Source organism: Oncorhynchus gorbuscha, linkage group LG06 (assembly GCF_021184085.1).
Source record: "Oncorhynchus gorbuscha isolate QuinsamMale2020 ecotype Even-year linkage group LG06, OgorEven_v1.0, whole genome shotgun sequence".
In the NCBI taxonomy this organism is placed as follows: Eukaryota; Metazoa; Chordata; class Actinopteri; order Salmoniformes; family Salmonidae; genus Oncorhynchus; species Oncorhynchus gorbuscha.
The window spans coordinates 39592650-39606602 of NC_060178.1; the positions used below are offsets into that span (position 1 = coordinate 39592650).

The window sequence follows — 13953 nt, forward strand, 5'->3', positions numbered from 1 at the left end:
ACAGGGTATGTTGTAAAACTGGTATGTCATGTGACGTTATAGGCAGGGTGTTTGTCTAACAGGTACATTTGTGTATATATTGTATCTGTCGTAAATGAACATAGTAATGGTCTAAATTAAGGAAAGCCTGGGTGAGCGAGTTGAAAATAGAGGATTAAATATTAGTTTCGAAGCGAAAACACCAAGGACACAAGGTAAGGATAATATTTTCTCGTTAACGAATTACGATCAATTCTTTTCGACCAAAATCATTGGGCAGGAATCACTGGCCAATTGTTTATTATCGATATAACTATAGCTATGATAATTAATTATCGTTAATTGTGCTTTCTCTTTTCTCAATACAACCGAACAAATCTTTTGTTTAGATATAAAAATAAAAATGTAAATGTATTTCTTTATTTTCCTTATTATTTATAAGACAGTAGGCCTACGATACGCTACAATGTAGGTATTTGTTCCTATGTGATTCAATTTTGTTACATGTCGAAACATTCTAAAAGTAGCTTTTGTTTAGTTTTAACCTCAGCCTCAAGAGGGAGACATAGTCAAACAGTCGTTTTTTTATGTGTGCTTTTATATGTGCTTTTTTACATGAGAAAATCACTGAATAATGTTTTGAGTATGGCGTATTTAATTAGAGAAATAATGAATAAATACATTTTGTTGCAGTTCTGTCTCCTGCTTGAGAAATGCCAGGTTTGGCAGAGATATGTATTGGCATGCTGTCGCTGGTCCCCCTGGCTTGGGCCAGAGTTGTCTACAACCACAATGAAGGTAAACACACTTCTGTTCAGTCGTGGTGTGTGGGTAAAATCACTGGGGAAGCCAAGCCAGGGAATAAAAAGCCATATTACTACCTATGTGTTGTGATAATTGTGTTGTTTGCTCTATAACCTGTTAGTTCATATGCTTGCCACTGTAACATATAGGCCTAAGGCCGAGACAAGGAGACAGACACAGTGGCAGAATAAATTCAACCACACCTTTGTTTCATCACAAACCCGGAGAGCAAACTCTGTCTGATGAAGTCCACAAAGCATATTGCATGTAACAAACAGTTACATGACCTACATCATCGTCAAGCAAGTTAATGCTTCAGATATTTTTTTACTACTAAACAGCTATTGATTTAGAACCACGGACAGTTACCACAAGTTGCAAAGAAAACAGGAGCTGCCTTCACTATTCCAGCACTATTTCAACTTCAACATTTCAACATCATCAAATCACCTATGCTTAGTCTAATACAGTGAAAACTAAAATATAACAAAAATGATTTATTTCAATCAACGTACGCTAAATATGATGTGTCTGTCGGTCTGGCTGGCTGTAGAAAAAACATGACTCACCCTACTTGTTGAGAAATGCTATCCTCCTCTCTTTGATGCTGACGAAACTGTCTATGACTGTCATACAGTACACACTTTTACATTTACATTTACATTTAAGTCATTTAGCAGACGCTCTTATCCAGAGCGACTTACAAATTGGTGCATTCACCTTATGACATCCAGTGGAACAGTCACTTTACAATAGTGCATCTAAATCTTAAAGGGGGGGGGGTGTGTGAGAAGGATTACTTATCCTATCCTAGGTATTCCTTAAAGAGGTGGGGTTTCAGGTGTCTCCGGAAGGTGGTGATTGACTCCGCTGTCCTGGCGTCGTGAGGGAGTTTGTTCCACCATTGGGGGGCCAGAGCAGCGAACAGTTTTGACTGGGCTGAGCGGGAACTGTACTTCCTCAGTGGTAAGTACCAGACAGAAGTTGACCAGACAGAATCAGATAGATACAGAGACAACGGGGTGCTGTCTTGGGTGCTGTCTTGGATGCTTTCTCCGATGACATACATTCAGCCTCTTCTTGCAAATTGAAGGGAAATTATGAAACACAGAGAGACTAAAGATAAACTATTTAATGTTATTTTTTTTTTGTCAATTTTGGGGGGGGAAGCCCGGCTTCTCTTGGCATCCATGAATACATGCCACTGCATCTGTTTGTCCTTAACACCCACAAGTGTGCTCACTAGCACTGAGAGGGAGAGAATTCAGTTCAACTTGTTTTGGAGGCAGGTTTACCCCCTCCTCTTTCACCCTACTTCATGTACGGTCATATTGGGCCAGTGGTTCCCAAACTGTGAGGCATTAACTTCTTATGGCTGGGGGCAGTATTGAGTAGCTTGGATGAATAAGGTGCCCAGAGTAAACAGTCTGCTACTCAGTCCCAAAAGCTAGATATGCATATTATATATTTGCATATTTATATCAGTATATTTGGATAGAAAACATTCTGAAGTTTCTAAAACTGTTTGAATGATGTCTGTGAGTATAACATAACTCATATGGCAGGCAAAAACCTGAGAAAAAATCCAACCAGGAAGTGGGAAATCTGAGGTTTGTAGGTTTTCAACTCTTGGCCTATCGAATACACAGTGGGATATTGGTCATATTACACTTCCTAAGGCTTACACTAGATGTCAACCTTGTTTGATGCTTCTACCGTGAAGTGGGGGCAAATGAGAGGGGAATGAGTCAGGGCTCTGGCAGAGTGCCATGAGCTGACCACGCTTGTTCACGTGAGAGCGAGATCCATTGCATTTCTACGGACAAAGGAATTCTCTGGTTGGAACATTATTGAAGATTTATGTTAAAAACATCCTAAATATTGATTATATACATCGTTTGACATGTTTCTACGGACTGTAAAGGAAGTTTTTGACTTTTCATCTGCTGCTAGTGAACGCGCGTCATGAATTTTGATTTGTGAACTGAACGCGCTAACAAAAGGAGGTATTTGGACATACATGATGGACATTATCGAACTGGGATTCCTGGGAGTGCATTCTGATGAAGATCATCAAAGGTAAGTGAATATTTATAATGCTATTTCGGACTTCTGTTGACTCCAACATGGCGGATATCTGTTTGGGTTGGTTGGTCTCTGAGCGCCGTACTCAGATTATTGCATGGTGTGCTTTTTTAAATAAAGTAAAAAAAATCTGACACAGCGGTTGCATTAAGGAGAAGTGTATCTATAATTCCGTGCATAATAGTTGTATCTTTTATCAATGTTTATTATGAGTATTTCTGTAAATTGATGTGGCTCTCTGCAAAATCACTGGATGTTTTGGAACTACTGAACGTAACGCGCCAATGTAAACTTTATCAAACAAAGCATACAATTTGTAAGTCGCTCTGGATAAGAGCATCTGCTAAATGACTTAAATGTAATGTAAATGCATACATGTATTGTGTAACATGAAGTCCTATGAGTGTCATGTGATGAAGATCATCAATTGTTAGTGATTAATTTTATCAATATTTCTGCTTTTTGTGACTCCTCTCTTTTGCTAGAAAAAAGGCTGTGTTTTTCTGTGACTTGGCTCTGACCTAACATAATTGTTTGGTTTGCCTTCGCTGTAAAGCATTTTTGAAATCTGTAGTGGGATTAACAAGAAGTGTATCTTTTCAAATGGTGTAAAATACTTATATGGTTGAGGAATTTTAATTATGGGATTTCTGTTGTTTTGAATTTGGCGCCCTGCACTTTCACTGGCTGTTGTCATATTGATCCCGTTAGTGGGATCTCAGCCCAAAGAGGTTTAAGGAACTCAGTAGGGCTTTTAACTTACTCTTGAAAGTTGTAATAGTAGAATGCACAATGTGCAATTTCATGATTGGATAGTGAATCAGTTTTCCTCTTGTCATTGCAGACCTTTAGAGAGCTATTTATAACTTGTCAGAATTCTTTTTAGCGTGTTGATTTTGTTGTAATGTTTCAGTCACTCAATTATCACATGAACACACAAGACATGGCAAACTATGTAGAATTGCAGGATATCTGCTTTGAAATGGCAAAATGTGTTCTCTACCACATGGCAAAATGTGAAGAATTGCTGTTTAAAAAAATCACCACCCCATGGGAAAGTTTATAGAATCGCAGGAAGTATGTTTGAAACTTGCAAAATTCTCTCCTCCAAGAGGGGTGAGACAAGTTTGTGTCATGGACAGTGTAGGGGAGGGGTGTCCCCAAAGATAGAAAGGGGACTGAATGAAAAAGTTTGGGAACCACTGTGTCGGGCAGTTGTTCTTTTGCTTCACTTTTTCTATTTATATCTGATTGTGAGGTTATCCATTCAATACTGACTTTTGTCTGTCGAAGTCAGACTTATAATCAATGATTGCTTGTGTGTGTGTGAGAAAGAGGCTCCGTCTCCATCTCTGATTATATCAACCTCAATCTCATGCCCACCAATATCCTCTCTCTCTCTCGGTCTGTCTGTCTTATTCCCTCTCTGTCTCTCGCACGCTGTCTGTCTCTCTGTTTCTCATTTTCTGGGTCCAGTGTTCCTGGGACAACAGTCTGCGTCCTCGTACCTGTCTCGCTCGCTGCTCTGGAACAAATGGGACCTGGAGCTGGTGACGCCAGGCAACCTTGAGAGGGAGTGCATGGAGGAGGTGTGCACCTACGAGGAGGCCAGGGAGGTGTTTGAGGACACAACCAAAACGGTGAGGGAAGGGGGCAGTGAATGTGGTGGTACCTTTCATGAAAGTCTGTTGGAAATGATGGATTATTTACACACATTAAGAATACTGTAAGCTTGTTCAATTAATTGACTAATTGGATACTAGAAATTTACTTGGAATTCATTTTCTATTTTCCCCAGAATGTATTTTGGGACACATATACCAGCAGTCACAGTAAGACCTTTTTTTGGGGGGGGGCTTTTAGTAAATCTATACTAAGTCAATATTGACATTTACTTTCTCACATCTGTCCTCATGTTTCTCTATGGATGATGCTAGTGTTGTGGATTATAATCGCACAGGCTGTAATCTTAATATAATCTACATTGCAAATATATTTATTGTGTTGGTTCTTTAGACACGGCGCCCAGAGTGGATGTGTCCGGTCTAGTAGCAGGGATCTTGGCTATTCTAGTGTCTGCTGTCATAGCCACGGTGCTGGGCTGCTACTGTTACAAGAACAAGGCTGGTAGGACGGCAGGCAGGTAAGATTGAGTGTGTGTGTTGTGTCTATGTATGTGTGTGTCGATCTTAGAGTGTAAGTATGTACAGTATAGCCTAAAGCATCTACTGCCTGGTTGCCCTACCTGTCAGCAAATTAAAAATTATAAAGTAGGCCTATGTAATCCCTGGTATCCCTACATAGTAGCAACATATGGTAAAGTACATTGTCTTATTATTTTTGAATTACATTAGCCTACATGAGGTATTAGCAACATGATAACATAGGTCTATGTAATCCCAGTTAGCCCTACCTAGCAGCAACATTATTTCAGAAATAAGCAATGGACCCTGAGTCTTCCCATATTTTTTCTTGTGTGTGGCCAACGTTACTTGTGTGTAGCCTAACCTAGTATTACTTTTATGTCATCTGTTTCAGTGGTCCAGTGAGGATGGTTTTGGATGGCCAGCCTGCCCCAGAGACAGTGCCTCTTGCTGGGATCATCGCCCCAGGACTGCCCTCCTATGGCGAAGCCCTGAACCGCAGTGGGCAGCATGACGCACCCCCACCACCTTACTCTGGGTAGGGGTGTGTGTGTGTGTGTGTGTGTGTGTGTGTGTGTGTGTGTGTGTGTGTGTGTGTGTGTGTGTCACAGGAGGTTGGTGGCACCTTAATTGGGGAGGATGTGCTCGTGGTAATGGATGGAACAGGATGAGTTGAATGGTATCAAACACATGGTTCCTATGTGTTTGATGCCATTCCATTTACTCCGTTCCAGCCTTTATTGAGCCATCCTCCCCTCAGCAGCCTCCACTGGTGTGTATTCACAGTTGAAGTCGGAAGTTTACATACACTTAGTCATTAAAACTCGTTTTTTCAACCACTCCACACATTTCTTGTTAACAAACTATAGTTTTGGCAAGTCGGTTAGGACATCTACTTTGTGCATGACACAAGTAATTGACATAATTTGAGTCAATTGGAGGTGTACCTGTGGATGTATTTCAAGGCCTACCTTCAAACTCAGTGCATCTTTGCTTGACATCATAGGAAAATCCAAAAAAATCAGCCAAGACCTCAGGAAAAACAATTGTAGACCTCCACAAGTCTGGTTCATCCTTGGGAGCAATTTCCAAATGGCTGAAGGTACCACGTTCATCTGTACAAACAATAGTACGCAAGTATAAACACCATGGGATCACGCAGCCTACATACTGCTCAAGAAGGAGACGAGTTCTGTCTCCTAGAGATGAACGTACTTTGGTGCGAAAAGGACCTTGTGAAGATGCTGGAGGAAACAGGTACAAAAGTATCTATATCCAGTGTAAAACAAGTCCTATATAACCTGAAAGGCCTCTCAGCAAGGAAGAAGCCACTGCTCCAAAACTGCCATAAAAAAGCCAGACTATGGTTTGCAACTGCACATTGGGAAAAACATTGTACTTTTTGGAGAAATGTCCTCTGGTCTGATGAAACAAAATTAGAACTGTTTGGCCATAATGACCATCATTACTTTAGGAGAAAAAGGGGGAGGCTTGCAAGCCGAAGAACACCATCCCAACCGTGAAGCACGGGGGTGGCAGCATCATGTTGTGGGAGTGATTTGCTGCAGCAGGGACTGATGCACTTCACAATGTAGATGGCATCATGAGGAACTAAAATTTTGTGGTTATATTGAAGCAACATCTCAAGACATCAGTCAGGAAGTTAAAGCTTGGTTGCAAATGGGTCTTCCAAATGGACAATGACCCCAAGCATACTTCCAAAGTTGTGGCAAAATGGCTTAAGGACAACAAAGTCAAGGTATTGGAGTGGCCATCACAAAGCCCTGACCTCAATCCCATAGAAGATTTGTGGGCAGAACTGAAAAATCGTGTGAGCAAGGAGGTCTACAAACCTGGCTCAGTTACCCCAGCTCTGTCAGGAGGAATGGGCCAAAATTCACCCAACTTATTGTGGGAAGCTTGTGGTAGGCAACCCAAAACGTTTGACCCAAGTTAAACAATTTAAAGGCAATGCTACCAAATACTAATTGAGTGTATGTAAACATCTGACCCACTGGGAATGTGATGAAATAAATAAAAGCTGAAATAAATCATTCTCTCCTATTATTCTGACACTTAACATTCTTAAAATAAAGTGGTGATCCTAACTGACCTAAGACAGGGAATGTTTACTAGGATTAAATGTCAGCAATTGTGAAAAATTGAGTTTAAATGTATTTGGCTAAGGTGTATGTAAACTTCCGACTTAAACTATGGTGGAACATACAGTTGACGAATGTGTACTGTGCGTAAATGTATTCCAGCTTTCTGTACTAGTTGTAATATGCATGTCCATCCACTGTGTGTGTCTGTCTGTCTCAGTGGTGGAAAAAGTACTAAAATATCATAATTGAGTAAAAGTAAAGAAAGTCACCCAGTAAAATACTACTTTCATAAAAGTCTAAAAGTATTTGGTGTTGAATATACTAAAGTATCAAAAGTATATGAAATTGCTAAAATGTACTAAAGTATCAAAAGTGAAAGTATAAATAATTTCAAATTCCTTATATTAAACCAGACTGTACCATTTACATTTTTTTAATGACAGATAGCCAGGGATAATTTACAAACTAATCATGTGTGTTTAGTGAGTCTGCCAGGTCAGAGGCAGTAGGGATGACCTGGGATGTTCTCTTGATAAGTGGACCATTTTCCTATTAAAATGTAATGAGTACAATTTGGGTTTCAGGGAAATGTATGGAGTAAAAAGTACATTATTTTCTTTAAGAATGTAGTGAAGTAAAAGTTGCCAAAAATATAAATAGTAAAGTACAGATACCCCAAAACACTACTTAAGTAGTAATTTAAAGTATTTTTACTTAAGTACTTTACATCACTGGTCTGTCTGTCTGTCTGTGCATGTTTCATTCATGTCATTATTTTCCTCTCTCTTTTTTACACAGGGGGGCGCCATCAGAACCTCCTGACCCAGTTGACAATACTGGGATTATTGCTAATACTGAGGACACTGAGTGAAAAGGAGGGATGGACATTTTAAAAAGGGGCATTCAGGAAGTGTGTGTGTGTGTGTGTTACAAGCTTCTTCAGTTGGAGATCTGGACAGTTATAAGTGAGCACAGCTGTGAACATTTCCATTTAAATTCCTGTGAGTTTCCATATAATAGGATAGCATTTCAATCCCTGTACTGATTGAAATTGGGATGTAATTGACACAGTTTTTAAGACTTTTTTTATTCAGGGGAAGAGGGGAGTTCATGGGGGCAAGGCTGAAGGATGTTATAGATAGAGAAATTAAGGGAATGGGATGAAGACCTGTTAAGAGGTTACCTGTGAGAAAGAGAAGCAATCCCTTGAAAGTTACATATCTTGAAAGCTTGATTGCTGACAGTCACCAAATGTTTTGCTTATGTCAACAATGGACTAATGAAACAAAAAATAGTTTTTGGGTGGAATTTCCTTTAATATGTATAAACTAGCAGCTGGTACTGTATTTAGGTCAACATGTTGCCTAATGTTTGTCTTATCTCAGTTGTTTCTCTCTGTATTGTTACATGACATACCACTCTGAACTTGTTTATATTTATACACATTTCTTATTAAAAACATTTTAATAAAATGTTTTGCACCCCTGGCCCACTGGTCAATCAGACAGTCATCAAGACTCAATAGATGCACGTTTTCAATAAGGTTTTAAAATATGCCCGGGTGTTAAAAGTGAAAGTCATCCAAAAGTAATCAGATTACTACTTTTGCATAATCCAAAAGTTTCCGTTACTGATTACTTATTATTATTTTTTAATATAACTGCAATCAGCAACGGATTACATTTTTTAAGTAATCTGCCCAACCCTGCATATATCTGCACTCTTCAAAAAGAAATTTATATTTCATTGCTCCCAAATGTACCCTTTTTCTCCCTGGTTGATAGTTGGCCTGTGCTACACAGTAATTCTGTCAGAGAATGGTCTCTGTGTATATGACTAAAGGCTTTACATGGTCAATCTGCATCTGAGGTGGCTGTAAAGCATTTACTGCGCAGACATCTTGTGTTTAGTTGAACTATCGTGAAGGAATTTGTCAAGGAAGTTGAGTTGGTGTTTACAGGACCTCCCGCCCCCACATACCGTCAACCAATCATGTCAATGCGAAGCTATACAGTCATCTGCTTTGTTTCACAATTTGAGGCGCACGGCGATGCGATACAGAGCTTGATTTGGCCTCTGCATTCCTCTTATTGCTCCGCAATTGCGTCACACTCGCCATACGAAACCTCCGACCACACTCATGATCAAGCATAAATGTTTTTTAAACAAGAGTCGGAGTAGCAGACAGACTACGTGTGTGAGTGTGTGTGTGTGCGCGCACTGGAGAGGGAGAAAAAGTGAGTGAGTGGGGAGAGCGAGGGAGCGTGCTAAACGTGCGATCCAACCAGCCGCTCTCAAAAATGGCGTCTTCAGAAGAAAAAGACGTGAAACCCTGACATCAAGATTCTAGTACGGCCGCGAAACCTCTCTTCAATTCTCTCTGGTCTATTTATGATTGGTTTTACAAAAGAACGCGAGCACTACGACAATATATTTTGATGTGCGGTACGAATATTATAGTCGTCGAAGTAATAAGGCCCGCCAACTTGACCAATCAGATGAGGGAGTGTGATGGACGCGTATGCCGGTTTACTATTCGTGGGAAAAGACCAATCAGATTAGGGAGTGTGATGACGCGTATGCTGACCGGCTTGCAGGGGCAGACGAGAGAGATGTATTTATGCCGCGTTCATGTAGTAGTCGGAACTAGGAAACTGACATTTCCGACTTGCTAACTGGTTGTAGTTATATACGTCCCGCGTTCAACGAATCATCAAGTAGGAAATTTAAGAGTTTCCTCGTTCCGCCCAGTAATTGAACGGAGCACCATTTTATCAAGTTATCCATCAATGGTTTCTTTATTTATTAGCTATAATAAAACCAACCGTTCTAAATGCAAAGTGGTAATTGGATGTCTTTTTCAAACTCAGTTACTTGTCTTAACCCAAAATAGGTTTACTCCAATATCTGCATTGTTTTTAAAATGGCATGTTGACAAATTGACACCTTGATTTTACATTTTATTTTCAAAATCCACAAGTAAAACGTAATTTCATAGAAATGTTCCCAGAATTGTTTTTATTTTAAATGTGTTACTTTATTTGGCATCTATGAACTTACTATAGTTGTTTATTTAACTTAACAGTACACCTATTTGGTATTTTGTACCCGTTTCAGTACAAAGGCTCTTCTAGTTATGGAAGGTGGCAAAACATTTAATAATAATTATGATTGATTGGACTTACAGTGGCAAAAAAAAGTATGTGAACCCTTTGGAATTACCTGGATTTCTGCATAAATGTGACTAAATTTAATCTAATCTTCATCTGTCACAACAGTAGACAAACACCGTCAGCTTAACTAAAAACGCACACATTATTGTCTTTTTGTCTATATTGACTAAATAATTTAAACATTAACAGTGTAGGTTGGGAAAGTACAGTGCCTTGCGAAAGTATTCGGCCCCCTTGAACTTTGCGACATTTCAGGCTTCAAACATAAAGATATAAAACTGTATTTTTTTGTGAAGAATCAACAACAAGTGGGACACAATCATGAAGTGGAACGACATTTATTGGATATTTCAAACGTTTTTTTAACAATTCAAAAACTAAAAAATTGGGCGTGCAAAATTATTCAGCCCTTTTACTTTCAGTGCAGCAAACTCTCTCCAGAAGTTCAGTGAGGATCTCTGAATGATCCAATGTAGACCTAAATGACTAATGATGATAAATACAATCCACCTGTGTGTAATCAAGTCTCCGTATAAATGCACCTGCACTGTGATAATCTCAGAGGTCCGTTAAAAGCGCAGAGAGCATCATGAAGAACAAGGAACACACCAGGCAGGTCCGAGATATTGTTGTGAAGAAGTTTAAAGCCGGATTTGGATACAAAACTATTTCCCAAGCTTTAAACGTCCCAAGGAGCACAGTGCAAGCGATAATATTGAAATGGAAGGAGTATCAGACCACTGCAAATCTACCAAGACCTGGCCGTCCCTCTAAACTTTCAGCTCATACAAGGAGAAGACTGATCAGAGATGCAGCCAAGAGGCCCATGATCACTCTGGATGAACTGCAGAGATCTACAGCTGAGGTGGGAGACTCTGTCCATAGGACAACAATCAGTCGTATATTGCACAAATCTGGCCTCTATGGAAGAGTGGCAAGAAGAAAGCCATTTCTTAAAGATATCCATAAAACGTGTTGTTTAAAGTTTGCCACAAGCCACCTGGGAGACACACCAAACATGTGGAAGAAGGTGCTCTGGTCAGATAAAACCAAAATTGAACTTTTTGGCAACAATGCAAAACGTTATGTTTGGCGTAAAAGCAACGCAGCTCATCACCCTGAATACACCATCCCCACTGGCAAACATGGTGGTGGCAGCATCATGGTTTGGGCCTGCTTTTCTTCAGCAGGGACCTGGAAGATGGTTAAAATTGATGGGAAGATGGATGGAGCCAAATACAGGACCATTCTGGAAGAAAACCTGATTGAGTCTGCAAATGACCTGAGACAATGATCCAAAACATAAAGCAAAATCTACAATGGAATGGTTCAAAAATAAACATATCCAGGTGTTAGAATGGCCAAGTCAAAGTCCAGACCTGAATCCAATCGAGAATCTGTGGAAAGAACTGAAAACTGCTGTTCACAAATGCTCTCCATCCAACCTCACTGAGCTCGAGCTGTTTTGCAAGGAGGAATGGGAAAAAATTTCAGTCTCTCGATGTGCAAAACTGATAGAGACAAACCCCAAGCGACATACAGCTGTAATCGGAGCAAAAGGTGGCGCTACAAAGTATTAACTTAAGGGGGCTGAATAATTTTGCACACCCAATTCTTCAGTTTTTGATTTGTTAAAAAAGTTTGAAATATCCAATAAATGTCGTTCCACTTCATGATTGTGTCCCACTTGTTGTTGATTCTTCACAAAATAATACAGTTTTATATCTTTATGTTTGAAGCCTGAAATGTGGCAAAAGGTCGCAAAGTTCAAGGGGGCCGAATACTTTCTCAAGGCACTGTATGTGAACCCCTATGCTAATGACTTCTCCAAAAGCTAAGAGTCATCTAACCTGGAGTCGAATCAATGAGATGAGGTTGGAGATTTTGAAAATAGCTGCCCTGCCCCATAAAAAACACAAATAGTTTATAAATGGAGAAATTTCAGCACTGTTGCTACTCTCCCTAGGAGTGGCCGTCCTGCAAAGATGACTGCAAGAGCACATCGCAGAATGCTTAATGAGGTTAAGAAGAATCCTAGAGTGTCAGCAAAATATTACAGAAATCGCTGGAAGATGCTAACATCTCTGTTGATGAGTCTACAATACATACAACAATACGTAAAACAATAAACAAGAATGGTGTTCATGGGAGGACACCATGGAAGAAGCTACTGCTGTCCAAAAAAAACAACATTGCTGCCCGTCTAAGGTTCGCAACAGAGCACCTGGATGTTCCACAGCGCTTCTGGCAAAATATTATGTGGACAGATTAAACTAAAGTTGTGTTGTTTGGAAGGAACACACAACACTATGTGCAGAGAAAAAAAGGAACAACACACCAACATTAACATCAAAACCTCATCCCAACTATTGTAGTGGGAGTATCATGGTTTGGGGCTGCTTTGCTGCCTCAGGGCCTAGACAGCTTGCTTGCTATCATCGACTGAAAAATGAATTCCCAAGTTTATCAAGACATTTTGCAGGAGAATGTAAGGCTATCTGTACGCCAATTGAAGCTAAATAGAAGTTAGGTGATGGAACAGGACAACAACCCAAAAGACAGAAGTAAATCAACAACAAAATGGCTTGAACAGAAGAAAATACACCTTCTGGAGTGGCCCAGTCAGTTCTGACCTCAACCCGATTGAGATGCCTTGAGAGCGGTTCACACTAGACATCCCAAGAATATTGTGGAACTGACACAGTTTTGTAAAGAGGGATGGTCCAAAATTCCTCCTGACCGTTGTGCAGGTCTGATCCACATCTACAGAAAACATTTCAAATCAAATTTTATTTGTCACATACACATGGTTAGCAGATGGTAATGCGAGTGTAGCGAAATGCTTGTGCTTCTAGTTCCGACCATGCAGTAATATCTAACAAGTGAAATAACCTAACAATTTCACAACAACTACCTTATACACACAAGTGTAAAGGAATGAATAAGAATATGCACATAAAAATATATGAATGAATGATGGTCGTACGGCATAGGCAAGATGCAGTAGATGGTATAGAGTACAGTATATACATATGAGATGAGTAATGTAGGGTATGTAAACATTATATAAAGTGGCATTGTTTAAAGTGGCTAGAGTTGGTATGTCAGTATGTTGGCAGCAGCCACTCAATGTTAGTGATGGCTGTTTAACAGTCTGATGGCCTTGAGATAGAATATGTTTTTCAGCCTCTCGGTCCCCGCTTTGATGCACCTGTACTGACCTCGCCTTCTGGGTGATAGCGGGGTGAACAGGCAATTTCGGGTGGTTGTTGTCCTTGATTATATTTTTGGCCTTCCTGTGACATCGGGTGGTGTTAGGTGTCCTAGAGGGCAGGTAGTTTTCCCCCGCATTGTGCAGACCTCTGGAGAGCCTTATGATTATGGGCAGAGCAGTTGCCGTACCAGGCAGTGAAACAGCCTGACAGGATGATCTCGATTGTGCATCTGTAAAAGTTTTGAGTATTTTTGGTGACGAGCCAAATTTCTTCAGCCTCCTATTGTTCCTTCTTCACCACGCTGTCTGTGTGGGTGGACCATTTCAGTTTGTCCGTGATGTGTTCGCCGAGGAACTTAACTTTCCACCCTCTCCACTACTGTCCCGTCGATGTGGATAGGGGGCTGCTCCCTCTGTTGTGTCCTGAAGTCCACAATCATCTCCTTTGT

The 13953-nt window shown here is 40.2% G+C and overlaps 1 protein-coding gene across 1 annotated transcript; it reads left to right on the forward strand.

Moving 5' to 3' along the window:
• LOC124037934 (transmembrane gamma-carboxyglutamic acid protein 2-like) lies at positions 1-8604 on the forward strand. The gene is made up of 7 exons (XM_046353216.1): positions 1-194; positions 673-777; positions 4345-4508; positions 4667-4700; positions 4885-5011; positions 5407-5550; positions 7916-8604. The coding sequence occupies exons 2-7, from the start codon at positions 693-695 to the stop codon at positions 7986-7988; spliced, it is 627 nt and encodes a 208-aa protein (XP_046209172.1). The 5' UTR covers positions 1-194; positions 673-692; the 3' UTR covers positions 7989-8604.
• Positions 8605-13953: the final 5349 nt, after the last annotated feature.